Source organism: Terrapene carolina, unplaced genomic scaffold (genome assembly GCF_002925995.2).
Source record: "Terrapene carolina triunguis isolate 2854851 unplaced genomic scaffold, T_m_triunguis-2.0 Scaffold247, whole genome shotgun sequence".
In the NCBI taxonomy this organism is placed as follows: Eukaryota; Metazoa; Chordata; order Testudines; family Emydidae; genus Terrapene; species Terrapene triunguis.
In genome coordinates this window covers 7,810,968-7,834,140 of record NW_020664598.1, presented here as the reverse complement: position 1 = coordinate 7,834,140, position 23,173 = coordinate 7,810,968, and the positions used below count along the sequence as shown (strand labels likewise).

Genomic DNA, 23,173 nt, shown 5'->3' with positions numbered 1-23,173 from the left:
ATTTTGGAGAGACTGAGGGCTCGTCTACACGCACAGCGATGCGGTGGCACAGCTGCACCGATTCAGCTGCACCACTATAGCACTTAGTGAAGACACTACCTACGCCGATGGGAGAGCTTCTCCTCTCGGGGTAATTAATCCACCTCCCCAAGAGGCAGTAGCTATGTTGACAGTAGCTATGAATCCCTCCCATCAACATAGCACCGTTTACACTGGTGATTAGGCGGCAAAATTGTATTGCTCAGGGGTGTGGATTTTCCACCCCTGAGCGATGTAGTTATCCCGACATAAGTCTGTATTGTAGACCAAGCCTAACTCCTGAAATTTGAACACTTGGTCTTGACAATATTGTTTACTACCAAATATAATATGTACTATTGCGATTCCTACTGACATCTGTGGGCTTGCTTCAGTGATGCTATGCACCTTTGCAATCCAGTGCAAAGTGGCTGTAAAATGCTCCCATTGTGAAATGGTACCATTTTACAGCCACTTTGCATTCACTTTGCACTGGTATAAATGACTGCACAAGAGGCAGGGCAGTAGCTAATCGGCCTGGCTATATGGTTCTATTCACAGCAGTACACACACACCAACAAGTACAGTAAGGGTTTATAGTACGAATCACACTTCCGTGCATGAAATTCCTTTGCATTTTTGGCTTTGCTGTGTGATAGCACAACAGGGCTGTTGTTGGGCTTTTAGCAGAGCTATTTATACATTGTGCTTCCTACAGAGGGCCTCTTGCTGTCATGTTCTCAACAATGTAGTCAGTCTTAAAAAAGCAAATAGTAAAAAATAAAGTGAAATGAAGTAAAAGAACTTTCTAAGTTTATTCAAATCCCGAAGGCTGAAAACACAAAGAAGAACAAAGTGTTGTCAAATCACTCAACCACTATTGTTTTACATTCAGTTCGGTTCAGTTCAGTGGGTACAGCAGCTAAAAAAGGCTGTCTTCTGGATTCCATTGAAGTCAATGAGATTGATTGTGTAAGAGTTGTGGGATTGGGGTTCTGGTGGCTGGTGTTTTAAAAAACGAAACAACCACAAGCTCTTCAATTGTCTCTCCTCCTACCTTTTGCCCTACCACAATGTATGGGAGGGGTCTCACTGATGCCCTCCCTTAACACATACATACACACATGTACCTGGCAGCATTCTTCTTCCTCCAACAGGAAATTGAGACCTTCCAAATCTGAGCCACTCCTCCCCCTCTCTCTTCATGTGCAGGTCACCCTGTGAAAGCTACTGCATTCCCTCCACAAGGGAGAGAAGGGGTGAGTAGTCATCCTTTTCCAGTCCAGCCTCAAATGCAAGAGAGGCCACCTTGACACAAAATCTTTCAATAATCAGCTGCTCTGCAAATCCAGAGACAAGTCCACCGTATGCAAACTGCTAGTCTTCAGACCTTCCAGAAAGCAAGCCTTTCCTAGAGCAGCAGCCTGAGGTGCTGCTGTCAGGCATGGTGAAGACGTTCCGACAATAGTCCTGGGAGATTTCAGCAGCCATATTGACAACCCCTCCAATGCAATGGCCTAAAACCTCTTCGCCCCAGTTTCCATCTTTAGTTTCTCATAGGTAACATCTGGCTCTACACACAGAGCAGGTCATGCTTTGGACCTGAATTTTGAATGGGACTTGGCTATAGATTCATTGATTTTGAGCCCAGCTGTGACTATTAGATCTTTCTTCTCACTTAAAAAGGGGAACCTGACCTGATATAGGGGACACAAGAAATGGCCCCTATGCTGGACTGACCATCACCTCCTTCAGGCTGGTTTCCAGACAAAAAGGAAGCCACCGTAATGGCCTGGACCCAGTCAAGTCCAAAACATACTTGCAGGTAATTCCACCCCACCAAAATGCCGTAGGATAGAAGCTCTGTTGAGTCACTGTGACCACTCATTAAACACAACCATTGATGTTCTAGCACTGGAATGCCTGCACCCTCATCATTGCTCCCATAGATCTCAGTGGTTCTCTGCAAACCTGTAACAGAAGTAGAAAGGAAGAAAATTCAAGTGTTAGTGATGGAGAACAAGCAAATGCAGGCAGGCTGTAGCACAAGCAATTCTTGTGAACCTACCCTCAGGCATGAAACTTGCAAAGAACTCCCACCTCTTCTCCACCTTAGCAGCCATAAAGTCACAACCTGCTGGAGTGTTTCAGTCTATGAATCACCTTGTTTAGGATAGGGTGTCCCACTTCAGTCCCAGAATTGAGCACTTCCCACTACAAAGAACTATCTGCCTGAGGCTAGGTCTACACTACAGCGGTGTTCCGACCTAAGATACGCAACTTCAGCTACGTGAATACCGTAGCTGAAGTTGCGTATTTTAGGTCGGCTTACCTGGTGGTGAGGACGGGGGAAAGCCGACCGCTGCCGCGCTGCCGCCGACTCCACTACCGCCTCTTGTCGAGGTGGATTTCCGGAGTCGACGGCAGAGCGATCAGGGATCGATTTTACCGCGTCCTCATGAGACGCGGTAAGTCGATCCCCGATAAACCGATTGCTACCCGCCGGATCGGCGGGTAGTGAAGACGTAGCCTGACTTTCTGAAGAAAATCACCCACATCTGAGACTGCTTCTCCATTCACCAAGAGCAATACAATGAACACAGAGCTGACAACACAATAACTTGCCTCTCTGAATTAGGTCCTATCACACAACAGAAGTCCTAGAGGTGCTGAAGGAAAATCCAAATCAGCTCCTGAAACTCTAGTCCATTCCCTTTTTTAGCTGGAGAAAGAGAGCTGAAAGCACCTGGTGACCTCTATTCTGCTGTCTTAATTGGCTCCCTGTTCTATACTGGGTCAAATTCAAGATTTTGGCCCTCATCCACAACAGCTATTTTACCCCAGAATTATAAGACCACCAACCTCAAAGATGGGAGTCACATAGAGAGGACAAGGTTTCTCAGGAACTGGCCCATAAATCTGGAGTTCCCACCTTGAAGAGACCAGGCTGACTAAAAACTTCAGCACTTTCAGAGCAAAATGCAAAACCCACTTCTTTGCCTTAACCTTCCTAGAATAGAACCACATGAATGAAGTCAACAAAGCCTAGTCCCTGCTGACTAGCGGGAAGAGAGAGAGGAATGTCTCCAAGTGTGCACTTGTTATTATTTTGGGAGCCAATCTGATATCACAGTGATGGGGACCACATAAGAACTTAGATTGGTGGGTAGATGAAAGCCAAGTCAGGCTGCAGGGAATTCATTTGCCTGAGTCCAACCCTCTTCCAGGTCCCAAGCGCCCTGACCGTTCTTCCTACCACACCAGCTCTGATCATCCTGAGGATCAAGTCAGCCGGCACGGAGCTCCACTCTGTTGCAGAGAGGGGCTCATGATTTGGCCCATAATGTCTATGCAATGTTTTGTGCTAGTGCCGTTCTCACAGCTCTAAGCTCTGTCCTGTATTTTGTATATTATATTATATTATATTATATTATATTTCTATTTGTATTACTGTAGTGCCTAAGAGCCCTAGTCATGGACCAGGACCCCAGTGTGCTAGGTGCTGTACAAACTGATCAAAAAGACAGTCCCTGCCCAAAAGTTTATAGGCACAAATTACAGCATTGCATTGATTATTCACATCCTGCTATGTTTCAAAAATGCCAGTTATGTCTGGATTGTCTCCCAGTATCCGATATTCTAGCTAATCTATTTGTACCTTTTGAAGTGTTCTTCAAAAATGGGTGTTTTACTGCTATCACTATACCAGGGGTTCTCAAACTGGGGGTCGGGACCCCTCAGGGGGTTGTGAGGTTATTTCATGGGGGGTCATGAGCTGTCGGCCTCCACCCCAAATCCCGCTTTGCCTCCAGCATATATAATGGTGTTAGATATATAAAAAAATGTTTTAAATTTATAAGTGGGGTTGCACTCAGAGGCTTGCTACGTGAAAGTTTGAGAACCACTGCACTATACCCATTTTTATTCACCTCCTTTGGTTGATAGTCTTCATTGGCATCACCTTATTAGATTGTTCTTTAATGGCTGTTTCAAAATGGATCGTTTCAAAGGACTACAGCTCATGTTAACTATGAACGTCAACTTTGTTTGTTCTGCAGGAGCTATGCAGTCCTATACATGGTCACTCACATACACTGTGACAACAGCTGCTGGGTCACCTGCTGAAAACTCGCAACAGCTGCCCTGCATGAGAAGTCCTCATGTGCCTTCTTCATCTGTCACACACAGGATACCTGTTTACCCCCACAGAGAGGAACACGGGTAGGTCACTTTCCAGTTTGTTTATTTGAGTTTTAAGGACTAGTCTAAATTTGCAATAATTTTTTTTTCAAAAGCAGTTGGACTCCAAGGTCTGTTTCCTGAGGGAATAGATCTTCATTGCAATGTGATAGTGTTGTATGGTTATATGGTCTCTCACGTATTTCCATTTATGCATTTGAAACATAATGCTAGTCATAAACGCAAGGAAACCTGGAAAATAAGTTCTAAAGGGAGAAGGACTGGATGGATGATCTAATTAGGTTTCTTTCTATCTCTGATTCCTATTATTCTATGTCAATGGCCTAGATATGCCAAGAAAAGCTAACCTTCCTTCACCAAGCTAATTGCTAGTCTCACAGAGCAACAATTTCCAGGGTGTGGAAAGACAGACAATTTTTGAACTAGAAGGAGGATCGAACATAACAAACGTGTCAAAGCCTCGAAATAATGCTGACCAATGAAAATAATAAACAGTGACATAGCACATTTATTAAAGATCTTGGAGCAATTTACAAACTTTAACACAGCCTCACAACACTCCTGTTCCAAAGCAATAGCCATTCTGTATATTCCCAACTTACAGGGCTCTGTATCAAGCTCAGAGAGCTCCTCTGTCCCTTCCACAACTAGCCAAACACCATAACAAAATCACCCATTGGGCAGGCCCATGCATGTACCAGGATTAGGAGTGTGGGAGATGTTGTTGATAGCCTGCATGCAACAGAAGGTGAAGACTTCTTACTGAATTTCTCAAGCTCTGCCCACAGTTTCCATGTGTGGAAATGCCTACCCCATGGCGGAAGATTCGAGATTCATTGCTTTGTGGAGAGCCAGCACAATGTCTATTACCCATTGAGGGCTTAAGTGATGCACCGGGCTCTGGTCCTCGACCCGGGCTGAATTTCACACAAAATGCAGATCCTCAGCTGGAGAGAACCTCTTCTGACTTTTCTAGAACAATTTCTGCTGGAGCTACTATCAGTCATCACTGAAGATGGATACCCTCTGGAATGCAAAAGCTTTGCAGAGTACTGATGAGGAGAGCACTTTAAAGGGCTCAAGAGTTTTTACACTGACTTTTATTTTACCACATAACAGAGCTTAAGACAAAGAGTCAAGCTCAGAGTCATTGTGAGTCATGCTCAGAAAATGTAAATGTATCTTTTTGTACTTGGGGCCAGTCATGCAAAACAAAATGAAAGTTTCATGATAAAAGCAGCTTTCTTGAAAATAAATATTGAAGGATCATTACTGCTTTCCTCTGAATTTGCAGTGGTGACAATAATAGATAATACAAGACTCCAAACCTTCCTGGGAAGATGCTGAGATAGTGACATTCAGCTGTGTTTTAAACGAGGGGATTTATTGGACATTTCTTAATTAGCCCAATTGTACTGATGGAAATATTGAAAGTGGCAGGAGTGTAACTTCTTGTTGTGGCCTTTTCTTTTCTTTTCTTTTGAGACGCTATGTAAAATTCTTTACTCCTAAAGCCCAGTTAAACTGTCCAAGATGGAAAAGGGTTAGTGAGACTTATTCTGGAGAGTAGGTGGAAAAGTTGGAAACCTCGCGCACATAAGACCGATGTGCACCAGTGCGCAAACATCCTTTAACACAGTCAGAAAATATTCTTGCAAAATACCAAATGAAGAAATTATATTGTGTTTATCAATGGCACCTCCTAGGAGAGAGTGTGGAGGATAACAAGACAGAAACTGCTTACCTTTCTTCTACGAGCTGCAAGAGTCACGCTAACAGCAGCATGGAAATCCTTGTAATTGTCCACCCCGTGGGAGGTCTTGGCAACTCTGCAGTACCAACCTTTGTCCTGAAATCATCCTTAGTGGCGTGGTCTGTGTGTCACTTGCCAGACACGTGCTAGAGGCACCTTAGGTGCCAGGCCCGAAGGCACTGGCAGGTTCCAGTTAGACTCTGCTAGCTGCCTCCAATCACTGTGTTCCGCCCAGGGGCCATGAGAAAGCTTGCCTCTGTGACCTAATGCCTTCAAACTGCCCTGGAACCTTCCCTGTCTGGTGACCTGTATCCCTTCTGAGCATGAGGAAAGGAGCAGCAGCAAATTCACCCTCATTCACTCTGCCCTCTGTTGGCCTGTTACTGCACAGGTAATTAATCACAACCTCCCGATTACCCAGTAACTCCAGATAGCTTTAGGTGATCTGAGAAATCCTGGTAACGGAGAAGTGCAGACATCAAAGACTGTCTCTCCTGTGCTCTCAGTGCCCACCTTGCTGGGCTCAGGCAGCATGAAGGAGGAAGCTGCCTGTTTCAAATGCAGAGGGGGCCTGAAATGGGGTAGAGGGAATAGATTAGGACAAGGAGCCTACATGGGTGAAACTGAGACTGGAGGCTGATGGTGTGGGTGGGAGGGGAAATTGGGAGTTGAAATGGGGAGAGACTGGGATTAGATGAGCAAGAAGACTGAAACTGGTCCAGGCAGTCCAGAGGGGTGAGACTGAGGCCTTGTCTACTCTTAAAATGTTGCAGTGGAACAGCTGCACCTCTGCAGGGCTTCAGTATAGACACTACCTAAACAGAGAGGCGGAATTCTCCCATTTATGTAGTGAATTCACCTCCCCTAGCACTGTCTTCATGGGGACTTAGGTTGGCTTTGCTACACTACTTAGGGGTGTGGATTTTTTACACACCCCTGACTGACATAGTTAAGCCAAACTAACTTTCTAAAGTAGACCAGGCCTAGGACTTGCTGGGCAAGAAGATTGGGACTAAGATGAGATGCCTCAAGAGTGGAGAGTGGGACTGGCTAGTTGAGAAGAATGGGATTGAAATGAGGAGCCGGGGTGGGGAAGACACAGGACTAGGGCAGGGTTGGATTGGAGGGCATGGGACAGAAGGGATCAAGTTTGGGGGAACAGGCAGAAGAGTCTGTGGCTACTAGAGCACATTCCCCTCCAGAATCTGAAATGGAAACCAAGATTCCTGAGGCTTGTTTACATGGCGTGGCAGAGCGCACCAGAGGGGTGTGATCTGCAAAGCGCCCAGCTGTGCTGTGTAGATCCTGCTGGCACATTCCAAAAAGTACCTAGTTTGCGTTAACGTGAACTAGGGACCTTTTAGAATACACCAATAGAGTGTACATAGGGCAGTTAGAGTGCAATATGTTTGAACACTTTAAAAACATACCCCTCTATGGGTGAGCAGCAGTGACCACCAATTTGGTCAACTTAATGTACCTGCTCTACACACAAGCACATCATACATAATTTGAAAGCTTATTATGTCTACCTTAAGATAACATATGATGGGGAGCTGTCAAGTGGTGCCATTACCATAGAACTGGGGATAAACAATGACACCATCAACACGTTAAAATGGCCACTTTGAAATATTTGCATTTGTTTTTGTTATTATTTCAAGACATAAAAATGGATTTCAAAGCATCACAACAACAATCTAAAGGCTAAAGCAAAATCTAATAATAAATTGTAGTACAGGTATCATTGAACTGTAATAGCACTGGTGACATTTCTAGTCAACATCATTATCATTATCTTGTTCATTATGATTTCTGTCAAGAGTCCATTGGTTACCCAGTCTTCATTGCCTTGCATACACACAGTTCAGTGCAGGGAAGTTTGTTCTGACTACAGACAGTTTATTGTGCAGTGACCCCCTACTGTTGCAGGCAGAAATACAGTTTTGTAGAAGCTCAGATGCCACTGGCCCTTGGAGAATACAAGAAGTAGCTCATCATCCACATTTGCCCATCCATGTTGCAATGATGATCCAATATCTGGTTTACCTGTGTGTGTGAAGACATCCAAATCTTTGTCTGCCAAGATGCTCTTTTGACATACTCTTCAAAACTGTCCTCGTGTGGTGGGAGTTTGGCCGACGACTTATCCTTTCTGATGGCTACATTGAGCCACAAGCAATGTGGGTCTCCTTTCTCGCGCTGGTCATACAGCACTGCTACCAACTTCCTTGCTGCAGAAATTGTGGCTTGTCTGTCACACTCTCCCAATTTGGCAAGTTCCCTTTGTTTTGACAACACTAAACACAGATTTCCCCCCACCCCCAATCCCGAATAGGGATGACACAGATGCATCCTATCAATGCATGTACAGCAAGAAGTAGGTTGCAGAATTCAGGAGTGTGTGAATGTGTCACAAACTGCATGCACAGATACGAAGCGACACTAGTCAGTCATGCTCGTAATGGTGCCTGGTTTCAATCCACATGCTATCTATGTATTCCATTTATGGAAGGTAGTGAACAGCCAGGACCAAAACCTCTGTTTCAGGTGACCTAATTGCTATGGTTCCTTTGACACTTTGCCCTGGTCTACACTGGGGGGGGGGATCGACCTAAGATACACAACTTCAGCTACGAGAATAGTGTAGCTGAAGTCGATGTATTTAGGTCTACTTACCGCGGTGTGTGCACGGCGCTGAGTTGACTGCTGCCGCTCCCCTGTTGACTCCACTTGCGCCTCTCATGGCAGTGGCGTATCGGAGCCGACGGGAGAGCGCTCGGGGATCGATTTTATCGCGTCTACACTAGACGCGATAAATCAATCCCCGATAGATCGATCACTACCCGCTGATCCGGCGGGTAGGGTAGACATACCCTAAAAGACTCAAAAGCCATATTGGCACATATAGCATGCAGAAGCATCTTTGTGTCCACTTCCTCTTGAGTATTGTACAAGGCTTGGGCTTCTTCAACATCTCTATTGGTGATGGACTTTGCTACCTCACCATTGGAAAAGCCTCCAGCAAGAAGGAGTGTTTGTGGGCAGAAATGGTGTCCCTAGCCTCTGTTTGCCAGAAGCTGGGATTGGGTGACAGGGCATGGATCACTTGATGATCACTTTCTGTTCATTCCCTTTGGGGCACCTGCCATTGGCCACTGTCAGAGGACAGGATACTGGGCTTGATGGACCTTTGGTCTGACCCAGTATGGCAGTTCTTATGTTCTTGTGTTGGGTGTACTCCTACACTCTCAGGTGCATTTTGAACCATGTATTCACAGAGGAATTTAACAAGTGACTGCTTGTTGGATGCCACGTTTAGAAACTTTTTCCATGGAGGCACAGGGCATTCACCAGTCACCTGGTATTTCTTGCATTCAACCTTAGATCCTGTCCAGTGCTGTCTTTCTGCAGTTTTATTAGTGTTACTGTTGTCATATCTCTCAGAGACTTCAATTTACAGAACTAGCTTTGTGAAATCCTAGGACCTGCCTCAAGAACTCAGCAGCCAGTTCACTGAATGTGTGGAATTTATTTGTCTCCAGCCATCATTGTATGATAGCCATGGCATCTCTGATGTATATGGTGGTTTCTTTGTTGCATGCTCTTAGCTCATGGATTCTTTCAGCTTGAGCTTCCAGCTGATGCACTAATTCAGCTTTGTGTGTTCTCATTGTTTCATCAGCATGGAAGAGGGTCACAGGCACAGGTCCAATTGGATGACTAAGAACAATTGCCATTGAAACATCATCTCTGCATCTTGCTAAAGATAGGGCTTTGCGGAAAACAATTTCTGCACTTATAGCTGTTGTAAGTGTCCCTCCTTTGCCAGACTTAAATTTGGTCTTCTTGGCCATATTAGCAAATGTTTTGATGCCAGTTTTCTTGCCTGGGCTGAAGAAGCTACATGTCCCATCAGAATCAAGTGTACCTTTCCTAAATCTCTCCATTTGTTTTTCACCAGCATCTACTATTTTCAGTAGAGACTCTTGTACATTTAATGTTACATGAAGTCTAGTAGATATGTTAATAAGCACCTCTGGATGTGATTCAGGGTCAAATGGGTTTGTCATATTGTTGATGACATAGTTGGTAAAGCTGTAACATAGTCTTCATCCCTCTTCAGTGCAGAGCCAAGGACTTGTTTTGTGGACTTTATCTTCACTTCTTTCTCTTGTAGCTTTTGCTTATTCACTCAGGACATGTTTTGTGAGGGGCATCTGACAAGCTGGCTTCTTTCTTCTAAGTCCTACAATCCGACTGCTGCCTTTTGAGTCTTTGATGACAGTTTTCTCTGTTCCACTGTCACTCCAAATTCCTTTGGAAGAACCAGGAGTCTGACACACAGCAAATTCCCCAGATTCAAAGGCACTGTGTACTACTTCAGGGAGAATTACCATAACAAGAATGTAGATTGGTATCTAACTGGCATAGTTTGGGCCTGTTTACAGTAAAGAACTATGGAAGCCTGGCACGCTGTGTGTGTAGGTGAAGCTTCCGATCCTCCTGTCAGCCTTCATAGAATCATAGAATCATAGAACTGGAAGGGACCTCGAGAAGTCATCTAGTCCAGTCCACTGCACTCAAGGCAGGATTATGTATTATCTAGACCAGTGGTCCCCAACGCGGTGCCTGCGGGCACCATGGCATCTATGTGCGCCTGCGTACTGGCCGGCGGACGAGCATCCGCCGAAATGCCGCCAACAAGCAGCGTCATCCAGAGGTGTCGCCGCCAAAATGCCGCCGACTTTCGGCCGCGACGCCTATTGACGTTGCCGCTTCTCGGTGGCATTTCGGCGGATGCTTGTCCGCCGGCCACGGTCTGCGGTGGCTCGTTGTCTGGCGCCCACCAGACGAAAAAGGTTGGGGACCACTGATCTAGACCATCCCTGACAGGTTTTGTCCAACCTGCTCTTAAAAATCCCCAGTGATGGAGATTCTACCACCTCCCTAGGCAATTTATTTCAGTGCTTAACCACCCTGACAGTTAGGAAGTTTTTCCTAATGTCCAACCTAAACTGCTCTTGCTGCAATTTAAGCCCATTGCTTCTTGTCCTATCCTCAGAGGTTAAGAAGAACAATTTTTCTCCCTCCTCCTTGTAACAACCTTTTATGTACTTGAAAAATGTTATGTCCCCTCTCAGTCTTCTCTTCTCCAGACTAAACAAACCCAATTTTTTTAATCTTGCCTCATAGGTCATGTTTTCTAGACCTTTAATAATTTTGTTGCTCTTCTCTGGACTTTCTCCAATTTGTCTACATCTTTCCTGAAATGTGGTGCCCAGAACTGGACACAATACTCCAGTTGAGGCCTAATCAGCGCGGAGTAGAGCGGAAGAATTACTTCTCGTATCTTGCTTACAATACTCCTGCTAATACATCCCAGAATGATGTTCGCTTTTTTTGCAACAGTGTTACACTGTTGACTCTTATTTAGCTTGTGATCCACTCTGACCCCCAGATCCCTTTCCACAGTACTCCTTCCTAGGCAGTCATTTCCCATTTTGTATGCGTGCAACTGATTGTTCCTTCCTAAGTGGAGTACTTTGCATTTGTCCTTATTGAATTTCATCCTATTTACTTCAGACCATTTCTCCAGTTTGCCCAGAATTTTAATCTTATCTTCCAAAGCACTTGTAACCTCTCCCAGCTTAGTATCGTCCGCAGACTTTATAAATATACTCTCAATGCCATTATCTAAATCACTGAAGATATTGAACAGAACCGGACCCAGAACCGATCCCTGCGGGACCCCACTCATTATGCCCTTCCAGCATGGATGTTTAGAAGTAGTATCTGTGTAACCTAGAGAAAATGATCCCAGAGCCTGAACATAGGCGACAGGGTACCATCCCCTGAATTCTCCAGTAGTAGTAGCATATGCTGAGCTATAGCATCATCAAGCTCTTTAATGATATGTTGTAAGGACTCAGTGTCTTCAGACTCCACACCTTTTGAGTGTCAGCCAACATTTGCCAGAGAGATGCTGGAACTGCATGAGTACCTCCTCCCTGCTCGTACCATTTAACAAATGAATAAAGTTTCAGAGCACTCGGGGCCTCAAATGTGAGAATCAAGCCACGTACAGCACAGCTGAATTGCTTATCAGCAAGCATTTGATCTACAGCACAAGCTGGATGCACATCTGAATCAACGAGAAGGTCTAGCAATCCTGCATCTCCCCAAAATTTCCCAGTACATGCAATAAAACAGCACAGGGTGTAATACTGCCCAGGTGAATCATTTGGGAGAATCCATTTCACTTGCTGAGCATCAGCATTCAGCTGCTGATCCTTGGTCTGAATGGCATGCTGCTGCCCTAGAGCCACTAACATAATCTTACAGTTTAGCATTGTAATATAGACTATGGCCATGTCACTTGGTCTGGCATCCACAATAGGTGCATAAGCAACTGTCGTGTAGGTGCTCTTCTTTGTTGCCCACTTGTGGTGGGAACCAGTCCAAAATGGAATCACCCAAGTGTGAACAATATCAACATCATTTGGTACTGGTAAGACATCAGAAGGCGGTAGTCTTAAAAGGAGAGATCTTGGACAGTGGTCATCTGTGACAAGGTGACAAGAATCTATTTTCTCAAGTACTTTTTCAGAGTGAGTCAGTTCTGGGTGTGTTCTAGGTTTTTTAAATGCTGCACACTGCACAAGAGACTCTGATTGCTCAGGGAGAGTGACTTTTCTTTTCCATGCTACAGTGATATTTCTTGTGATGCTGGATTATCTGCACACTGTTCTTAAAATGCCACTCTAGTCATTGAATGGAAGGTATTCTTTCCATCAGTAGTCTCTGCGCTGATGTCTATATTATCATCTCCTTCATGGATGAGATTTCCACCAGCATGAAGTGGAATAATTCCATTTGGAATGAATGAACACACCACCCTGGAATCTTTCTACTTCAGTTTTTGCAGCACTAGTGATGAACAGCTCCTCATAACTGATGCAGAATCATGAAGGTGTAGTAGATCAATTAAACTGCGAGCCCCAAATTCATGGTGTAGCTGTGCAGCAATACAAATCTTTGTATATATTGTCATTTGGTAGCTTTGACCAATGAACACTACATTGAGATGTTGAAATTAACTTAAACAGTGAAAACTGTAGTCATAGTCATGTTTCAGTGTTTCTGGAACTGTGCAAAAAATGACACTTTCTCATTTTGGGCAACATTGTTTCATCTCACCTACAGGCTTACAGCAGCACTTGACAGCTCCACATGATACCTCATCTAAACATGCATAAAATAGCTTTCAAATGCTATATGATGTGGGTGTGTGTAGGGTAGGAACATTAAACTCCAAACATATGGTCCTTTTTGGAGAATTGACGCATGCTTATGAGTGTGCTTTGCTGGTGCCATGTAGGCAAGCCCTGAGTCCCTCCATTCCACTGCTATCAGGAGTTAATTGTGAAACCCACTGGGAAATTGTCCCATCCTTCTCTTGTGGTGTTCCACGTAGAGGATGACAACCTACTACTGCTATCAGTTACTCTGTTAGCTCAAGTGGCAGAGGTCCGTGCGGTGGATCTAAAAGATCCAACTCTGCTAAAGACCCATATGGGTGTCAGTAGGATGCAGCATGATGGAATTTCGTGTATTCAGTTTTCTCTTTAAAAACCTAGGAAGAAATAGTATGTGATCATGTAATGAAAGACTGTATCATAATTCACATGCACAAGAGAGCTGAATTAAGGTTGCATAGGCAACCTAAATTCTGACATTTCCTAACTTTCAAGTGCTTGACTTTGCAACCTTAATAATGTTCTTTTAACTGTGTGTGTGTGTGTGTGTGTGTGTGTGTTGGGGGGCGGGGTAGGAGTATCTGGCATCTATACCCAGTATCTATACCCAGTAGGCAGTTTTATTTGGTTCCCAGTTTGTGAACAGCTCTCAAATGTAAGACTACTTTCTATGCTGTATCCCTGAAGATATAATAAGAATTGGGAGGAAGATATTCTATTCTATACAGGTTCTTATGCTGCCCTTATCTCCATATTATCTGGGTACCTTCCAGAAGTGCATTAAATGTCTTGACTAACATCTGACACATGTGGCTTGTTCTCTCATCCTCTCCTTAGGGGGATGGTTGGTTGGTGGGCATTTACTATACATATTGTCATGTATTTATGTTAGAGAAATCAAGGTCAACAAAATGCACCTTGCACTTTGAGTGAAAAGTCGTGAGATGTGTGATGGTCCTTAGTTCTTGGGGGAAATCATTCCACGATCTTGGCCCCAAGCTCTTTCTCCTGTACAGACAAGTTTAACCTTATTGTGGAGGAGTGGAATAATCTTCATCCTGGAGCTTTAATTAATCTTTTAGATACCTTGGGCCCAGCCCATTGTGTGCCTGGAAGATAAGAACCGAGCCCTTGAACTCAAATTGAAATTCTTTGGGAAGCGAGTGTGACGAGTGGAGGACAAGTGTGATGTGCTTGCAGTAGCCTGTGTTGCTGAGATGTACTGCAGCATTCTGTAGCTGTTGAAGTTTCCTGAGCGCTGAAGGCTTCATGCCCAGATACGTCACAATGCTGCAGTCCAGCTGAGAAGTGACGAAGGCAGGAATAACTGAGACCAGGTCGTCGTCCACCAGCAAGAGATAATCTCCAAGCCAACTGGAGATGGTAGAAATCATTACTCATGGATGCTGATATATGACTTCTTAGCCTCAGAAAGGAATCCAAGAGCATTTCTAAACTGTGGACAGACTTGACCAATGGTGGGTGTAAACCTTCCACAAAAAGAGACTGCACCATAGAATGACATAAGAAAGCCAAGGCTTACCACTGACCACCAGAAAATCTGTTGTTGGCTTTGAGCCTCATGCTGCCCTGCAAAGAGGAGCAAGGAGCAAAAAGACCCCCCCCCCCCCAAAGATGGGTTGCAGTAGAATAAATATGGTTGACAACTCCATGGCATGCCCCTGCCTGTCCTTACACCACATGGTTGAAAATATGTGAGTTTGGAGGAGTGAGGGTAGGGACAGGGAGCTGCTACCATATACAGCATGCTGTCCTAGGAACATGCTTAATGCACCACTGAGCAGAAATGCAATGCTGGTCTGACTGACATTATCTGCCCCAGAGATAGAGCACAGGCATGGCAGGAGGAGTCATGCTGCCATTGGGAGGAGTTGTTGTGCAGAGGCCTACAGTCTAAGTTGTCCAGGGTAGCAAGAGTCCAATTCAGACTGTTCTATAAAATTGTTTGGAAAAAGGTATAAAAAGGAGATAGAATAAATGAGTCCAGTCCAAAAGGTCTACTGAAACCACCCAAGAACGGTGTTGAAATCATGACCACTAAACAAGAGAATGGAATTGAAAATTAATGGACCAAATTTGGTGTGCCAGCAAGCAGGCCTAAATAGCAAACACAATAACGAGGGGATGAGCTATTATTCCTGTCATCCCCTTTTGGGGTCATTAAAAAGAGACTTGGAGGGGGGAAGGGTATCAAAACACGAGGGCTGGAGACAGGTGGACTGAAAGGAGTGAGCTCTACCATCATGGCTGCCACCCCAATCTTCTCCTGGAACCCACCCTGACACCCCTGGGCCTTCATTGACCTGACCCTGACAGATGCCCAGACAACACTGAGCCAAAGAGAGGGACACAGTTGACATCACCTCTACCAGGCTAAATCCCAAACACCAGTTGGGATGTGAGACTTGGGTTGTAGCTGTCATGCCCTCCCTTGAATATCATTTTCCTTTCCTCACCTTATTTCTTTTCTTTCTTCTCTTTTTGCCTTCTAAAATGAGTCTGGCTTAGCTGACTAAGATTGTATCTTTCACAAGACTGCTGTGAGCCCACGACCAGAGAGGCAGATAAAAGCAATGCCTTAAACAGCCCAACACTGGAATAGCTTGCCAGGTCTGGGAGTGGTAGATAGGACTGTGTGCTCCAGGTTTCTTTAGGAGTGAGATTACAAGCAAGACTTAGCACCAGAAACAGAAGCTGCACTTAATGTCTTCATTGTGCTTTTCTCTCCCCTCGTATATGTTTTTCTGGTTTTGTTTTGAAAGGGACCAGAACTGGACTTTAACAACAACAGCAACTTCAACCCATTTCAACTATCTTTTTCTCTCCCCCCCACCTCCAAAAAGTTATTACATCTTTAATACCATCTCAAAGACTGTCAGGCTGGGGTTTGCTAAAAACTCTACAGCTAAAGGGAATGAAGAAAAGCTTCCTTTAATACATTACCTTTCAAATGCTTTCACTGTTCTTCCTTCTTTTTCTGTGGCTTTAATAAAAGTTTAAAACACTTTTTAATGGTGGTTGATTCCATGGGGCTAAGCAGGGCAAGGTCTCTGCACTCAAAACCATGAATCATGTTTAATGTTGTATAGGGACAGGGTCATGTTAACATCTTTGACTCTTTGGGACATTTATTCCATTCCAATTAAGAGAGAGTGGAGGACCCACCGAGCCTCCCAGATGGACCGGTCCCCCTTATGGAAAACCTCCCTATTCATGCTTGAGTCCCACTGAGGTCCATCCTCTTCCCCCTTGCTTTGCTCCACCTCACACTTCTGAATGAAGAGGGGCCTCTGGCCCTGGGTTTTGAAAGCAATCATTTTCAGACTGGGAGTCCTGCTGTCATTTATAAACATACCTGTTTGTTTGTCTGGTTTACAATATAGCGCAGTATCTCTAGAGCGCTATATTGAAGACTAATGGGAGATGGTTAAATGTACCCAGACTCTAGATCTACCATGTGCACCTTATAGTAATCTGTTTAAAAGATGTTAAAAATCAATAAAAATAAAATGTAAATGAGCCTCATCCTCCCTCCATCCCTATATCAGTACCACTTCTAGCTCGTGTACATTTTTAAAACCTAGTACTTTCGAGCTAGATTAGCATCTAGCATTTAAATGGCCATGCAGAGGCAGGGAGACTGTAAAGAGTCTCCATCCCTTCCCCTCTTGTGTGACCCACCTAAGGATTAACCAGAAACATTCAGAAAAGTGCAGGGGCTTCTCCCGCCCCCATCCCCACCTGTGCTGGAACAGCTGTCCCCAAAAAAGGGGTAGGAAGAGAAGGGGAGTAGGTAGAGCCATGACTCTGCCCCTCTGCTCAGCCCCACAGGAAGAGTATGCTGCACCCCTTAAAGGGAAGTAGCAAATTACTCCACCAACCCCATCATAAGTGGGGAGCACCCGTTGCCCCAGTGCAAGGCTGTGGCTACATTTAACAGTTTAGCTCTCAGGGCCCAGTTCTACCATTCATGCTGAATAATATTTCATTGTGTGAGTAGCTCCATGAACCACCACTCAGAACAGGGGACTATGGAACACCAGTAAAGGTGGCCAAACTGGACCCTTAGAAAGCACTACAAATGACTGATTACAAATCACACAGACACATGGAGTCACTCTATTTGCTATTTGTGTAGAGCACATAATTCCATTAAGTGACATCTGCATCTTCGAGCTGAGTTGGGGTAAATCTTCATACAGATTGTTCTTCAGAGCATCTCTCTCCTATGGAAACAAATGCAAATATATCTGGCATGTAGCATTAGAAAACTACAACAGAACTAGTAGCTGGAATGCCGTTATTATTAGTACTAAATGTGTGTGTGGGGGGGTTTCATGCATTTTAGGTACACAGGAAGCTACAACTATGGTAGCTATAGCAACCAGCACCCTTATCCAATGCAGAGTCAATATCCATCTCTATCACATGACACTACTATTTCTGGACCACTTCATTACTCAGCTTATCACAGAAGCTCTTCACAGGTAAGTCTGTTGTCTTACTGCCAATGCATGATTTAATGTATTAAATAAAGATTTTAAACTATCTGTAATCAGCATTCAAGCGATTTTAAACAATCTTTAATATGTGATGTTATATGCTATGCCCTGATTTTTACTCTCAGCTTTTACAGACCATAGCGGTCTAAAATTCCTCATAAACATTTTCATCCTGGCTGCAGATTCTTTTGCCAAAAGTCACTTTAATCTGTGAAGTTGTTTTTGAATACTATGATCTTAAATGCAATTGATGGGATTACAAAAAAATGTTTCTTTGCCAACCACCAGTCTAAAAAATCAGTTTAAATAACTGAACATTTGCATTAGCTGTTCTGAAGTGAAACAGACTTCTCATTTGAAATAAGTGTTTTAAAATAGCGGCCATAATTCATCTGATGCTAGGATGGGGGGGGGGGGGACTGAACTTGTGACAAATACTGCTTGAAATTCAACTCTTAAAACAGAGGCTCAGTATTTTACTGCAGTTCTGAAACTTATATTGGCATCTAATTAAATATGCTGGGTGAAATCCTGATCCCACTGAATGGGAGTTTTGCCATTGACTTCATGGAGGCAGGATTTCATCCCATGTTTATCATAAAGTTGCTTTAAGAACTTTTGTAACTTGCAGCACAATTTGGACTCTATCTATCTAATCAATCATGTAGTATTAAAATCAGATCCATTTATTAAAACTGTTCGTCTGTATGAGCCCAGTAATGGCTTGAGATGATATAAAGCCTTTGTGTTGGCTGTTTCAAACATATGTATTGGGCTTTTATGCACTTCATATTTAGGAAGTGTATCTGACTGAGTCAGTCATTTAATTGTAAATAAAAACTATGGGTCTCACTCACCACTGCATTACTCCAGTTTTCATTTAATTTAAATGGAGTTACATTGGCATGAAACTAAAGTAGTACAGTGGTGAATCAAGCCCTGTGTCTTCTGACTCAGGCTTAGTTTCACTGATTGGGTACTGCTTGCTCTTTGTTTCTGCATGCATTGTGAAGCACTTTGGAATTCCATTGCATGAAAAGCACAACCTTAGTCCACTTTCTATTCTAAGTCTCCTACTGTACATTAACTACACTATTTAGTTATTTCAGTTCATAAAACTGGCTGTCAGAACCAGCATGGGATTTAGAGGTGCAGGCACAGCCGTTGGCAACAGGACTAGGATGGGTCCACAAAGCAGTGAGGTTCTGGGGGATACACAGATGCACAGTGTGGAGCACAGCTCCATGGGGGCTCTGTGTCTGGGAGCATGCAGGAAGCAGGTAGGGGCAGGATTCTGGAGGAGGCAAAATTGGGGGTGTCCATCTGTATGGATCCTCCTATCTTTCATCTATAGCGAATTTAGGGAGACACATAAGGGGCCACGAAGTGCACTCAGTCATTAGGCTGGAGCAGCTTTCATGGAGGATGCAGTATTTCCTAATGAATAGAACATTGGCCTGGGACACAGGAAATCTGGATTCTATTCCTGGCTCTGCCACTTGCCTGCTGGGTCAACTTGGGCAAATCACTTCCTCTCTCAGTGTCCCAGTTTCCCCTTCTGTAAAATGGGGATAATGATACTCTGTAAAGCACTCTGAGATATATGAATGAAAAGTGCTGCATAAGAGGTAGGTATTACTAACAGCTTAACCGTGACCCAGTGGCCTGTGTGAAGAGATTCCTCCCACAATTTCCTATGCATCTTCCAAGCACCTGGCCCAGACAATTATGCCAGGTGCTGGGTAGAAACTCTAACCTTTAGTGCAACAGCTATATCTACAGTAAGACAAATGAGGGATATTTAGGTTTAGTAGTGTAAGACAAGTTTGTATGTATCCGTTTTTCACTACAGTATGTATTCTTATATTCTGCAACAAACCTTTGAAATCAAAGACTTTTCGCCTTTTGGAAATCAGTTTTCTATCTCACTGTTATTAATTGCAGAAAAATATATAATAACAATTGCATGAAAAACAATCTAAGTATGTGATTTAAGGACACATGCACTGGCTTAGAAATTATCGAAGAACATGTGTCTGTGTGTATAATAGAGTGTTTGGCTGTTGCTTTTGTTTAGAAATTTTGTCCCTTACTCAAATTTCTTATCCTCTTGTGACAGTCTGCAATGTCAAAAATAGATAGCATAAGTTATGCAAATAACAATAAATAGAGATAACTACATTGAGTGCACACTAATTTCATGGTTAAGGCAACATATACAAATAAAAAAAATTAAAATCATGCAACCATTTTGAGGGAGATTTCTTTTGCAAGCATTGTTGCTGTAGTAGACTGTCTCTTCAAGTCCAGATTTCAAATAACTTTTCTGCCTCCTTCAGCTCTTGAACATTCTAGAACAAAATAGAACAAGCAGATGTGTCTTAATTGATCATATTTCAGAGCAGTTACCTCAGCTTGAATTTAGTATGTTCTTTCTTACGCTGCTTCTAAACTGAGATTTTTTTTAATGCAGAATGTAGTCAGCAAAACCCTATTAATGTGCTAATTTTAAAGGAGCTATAAACTGCACCCAAAGATGCAAGAATGCTTCCAAGAGTTTTAACATTGGCTGAAATCAAGGTGGTTTTTTTAAAGTTTAATGGAATGCTGTAAAATCTCTGCACTGATAAATGTTGTGATTTTATTAGTCACCCTAATGCATAACAACTTAATTATGTGTTCTGCACTGAAAAGCTAAAAGAGATATTATGAAGCCACATTTTTTTTCTAGTGGAAGCATTTGTAAGGGGAATCTGCTGCAAGGAATCATAGAGCAGAAGTAATGACTTTGCAAAATCAAAACAAAATGGGCCAAATTTGCAGGGCCCTATGCAGACACAATTCCACTGAAGTCAGGGGAGCTGCACCCATTTATGCCGGGGTGAAGTTGGTTCCAGCAGTCTGCATGGGCTTTTCAGTCAAGTGGCATATATTTACCAGTGTTTTTCTTTTCGAAAGAAATATTTTTCCACAGTCCACGTTCGCTTTAAATAGAAAAGCGTAGTTGAGCATTATTTAGTGTACTACTTACCATGTTTATTACAGTAGTGCCTAGGAGCCCATCAAGAACTGGGTCTCATTGCACTAGGCCCTGTACAAACATAAGAGACAGTCCCTGCCCCAAAGAGCTTACCGTCTAAGTCAGTGGTTCTTAACCTATTTACCGTTGTGGGCAGCATATGCAGCTCTCTATGTGTTATGTGGGCCGCATCCACAAAAAAAATATATACTACCTGTATGGCACTGAGGATGTCACATGGGCTGCAGCTGTGTGCTGATTGGGCCGCAAGTGGCCCATGGGATGCAGGTTGAGAACTACTAGACCAAGTGAACAAATCAAACAAAGGAGCAGGGAAAAGGGTAACATGCAAGCAGAGTGAACAGTATGATGGCTGCAAACATCACATTAGTCCCAGGATATTTTTGTTGCTTTTGTTTTATTATGTAAATTGTTTTGATGGGCTTATATTAGGAGGGGATTAGTTAGGCTTGGTCTACACTTACCCCCAAAGTCGAAGTAAGGTACGCAAATTCAGCTACGTGAATAACGTAGCTGAATTCGACATACCTTACTTCGAACTTACCGCAGTTCAGACGCGGTCCACACGCGGCAGGCAGGCTCCCCGTCGACTCCGCGGTACTCCTCTCGTTGAGCTGGAGTACGCAGTCGACGGGGATCACTTCCTGGTTCGATTTATCGCGTCCAGACCAGACGTGATAAATCGAACTCGGAACTTCGATCCCCAGCCGCCGAACTAGCGCGGCAGTGTAGACCAGCCCTTAGATTGAAAGACAAAGGAAGAGTGGGGATTGAAGCAAACAGCCAATCAACACAGTGGAGTGAATGTTCAGAGGGAAAACTGCAGAAAGCAATCTGATGACTAGAGCTGGTGGAGACTTTTTTGACAAAATGTTTTTTTGTTGGAAAATGCCAATTTGTCAAAACCAAAATAGTTTGTAGGAAAGGGACAGTTTTGACAAAACTTTGTCAGGAAGGTTTCTCAGGTCCAAGATGGCGGGCGGGGAGGGGACGGGAGGGAGAGCCACCCAAGATAGCCAATAGCCGGGTGGTTTGGGTACTCACCTGGGCAGGCCCGCCGACTGGGGGGGGGCAAAGGGGGCAATTGCCCAGGGGCCTTGGTCATTTAAAAGGGCCCAGGGGCCCCTGGCTGCCACCACTACCGCGGGGGCGGCCGGGAGCCGTGGGCCCTTTTAAATCGCCCGGGCAGGCCTCAGGTCTCCTAGGTGTACGCAACTGCTCCGGGCCCCACGCTTTAGGGGGGCCGGCGCAATTGGCCAGTGCGGTCGGTCCCGGAAGTGACGGGTCGGTCCCAGAAGTGACGGCTTCATCGCTTCCACCCTGGGCCCTGCGGCCCGGCATTGCTGTCAGCAGGCCTGCACCTGGGATACATGAGTTCAAGTCCCTGATCTGCTTGATTTGGAGCAAGTCGTGTCTGTGTCTCACCTCTCTCTATCTCTCTTTTTTATCAAATAACTTTAGAAGGTCTCGGTTTCATCTCGATGCAGAATAGGAAACATTTCCAAAATCTTGAAAATATTCATGGGCTAGGAAAACCGCTTCCCACGCAGTTCTACTAATGCCATCATCAGTAGCTATGGGCTCCTGGTTGAACTGCTTTCTGCAGCTGCTGCACTGGCTTCAGTCTCTCGCTGGCTCCTCCCCGCACTATCAGCTTGCTCCAATTCCCACTTAAGTCAATGGGGGTCTTTTTATTGACTTAAATTGGAATTAGATTGGGTCCTTTATGCAGAATCTCTCTAAATGTATCTTAATCTTAGCCTGAATATTTTTTAAATCCATTTGCCTTCTGGTGGCATCTGCTGATAGTTCTCAGAGCAGCTGCTTCCTATTTATAATTGCTCGGATTTAGCACACCAGGTCTGGCTCACCAGCAAGAGCACGGTGCATCAATGTTAAATGATCTACTGTGTGAATTTTCTAACTACTGTCTCATTTTCTAGGCAATAATGCAGACCTCCATATGATCATATGTGGCTCCTGCAACTAGCGAAGTGTGTAATGTTTATACATAAACACCTGTGTATTGCAGGTTATACTTTGTAAATTACCCACCTACATAGTTTTAGCTGAACCAGGTGCTGCTGGTGTTACCTCATATTTAATAGGTTATTGGCAACAATTTTGTCAAAGAACTTCTGAGCATTTCCACTAACAATCCATGGCACAGTGATGAGATGTATATTTTATTCGTAATGTCACTGCTTAGCCAATCTGTGTTGACCAAAGTCAGCTGAGTTTTGATCAAAACTTTTGGCATGAGAAATAGATGAACTTTACCCTGAGCAGACTATGACTGAGTCTATCATTCAGTTAAAATATTCTTCCACTTTCTTTCTAGACACCCATCTTCTCCCTTCTCAGACTCCAGAAACTGTTT

The 23,173-nt window shown here is 44.0% G+C and overlaps 1 protein-coding gene across 1 annotated transcript in view; it reads left to right on the top strand.

The window, feature by feature from the left end:
• The window catches only part of RFX4 (regulatory factor X4), an 83,794-nt gene that overhangs the window by 52,060 nt on the left and 8,561 nt on the right, over positions 1-23,173 (top strand). The window contains exons 13-14 of the mRNA XM_024212958.2: positions 4,080-4,239; positions 17,600-17,738. Coding sequence (XP_024068726.1) covers positions 4,080-4,239; positions 17,600-17,738 — 299 coding nt within the window. The remainder of the gene's footprint in view (positions 1-4,079; positions 4,240-17,599; positions 17,739-23,173) is intronic.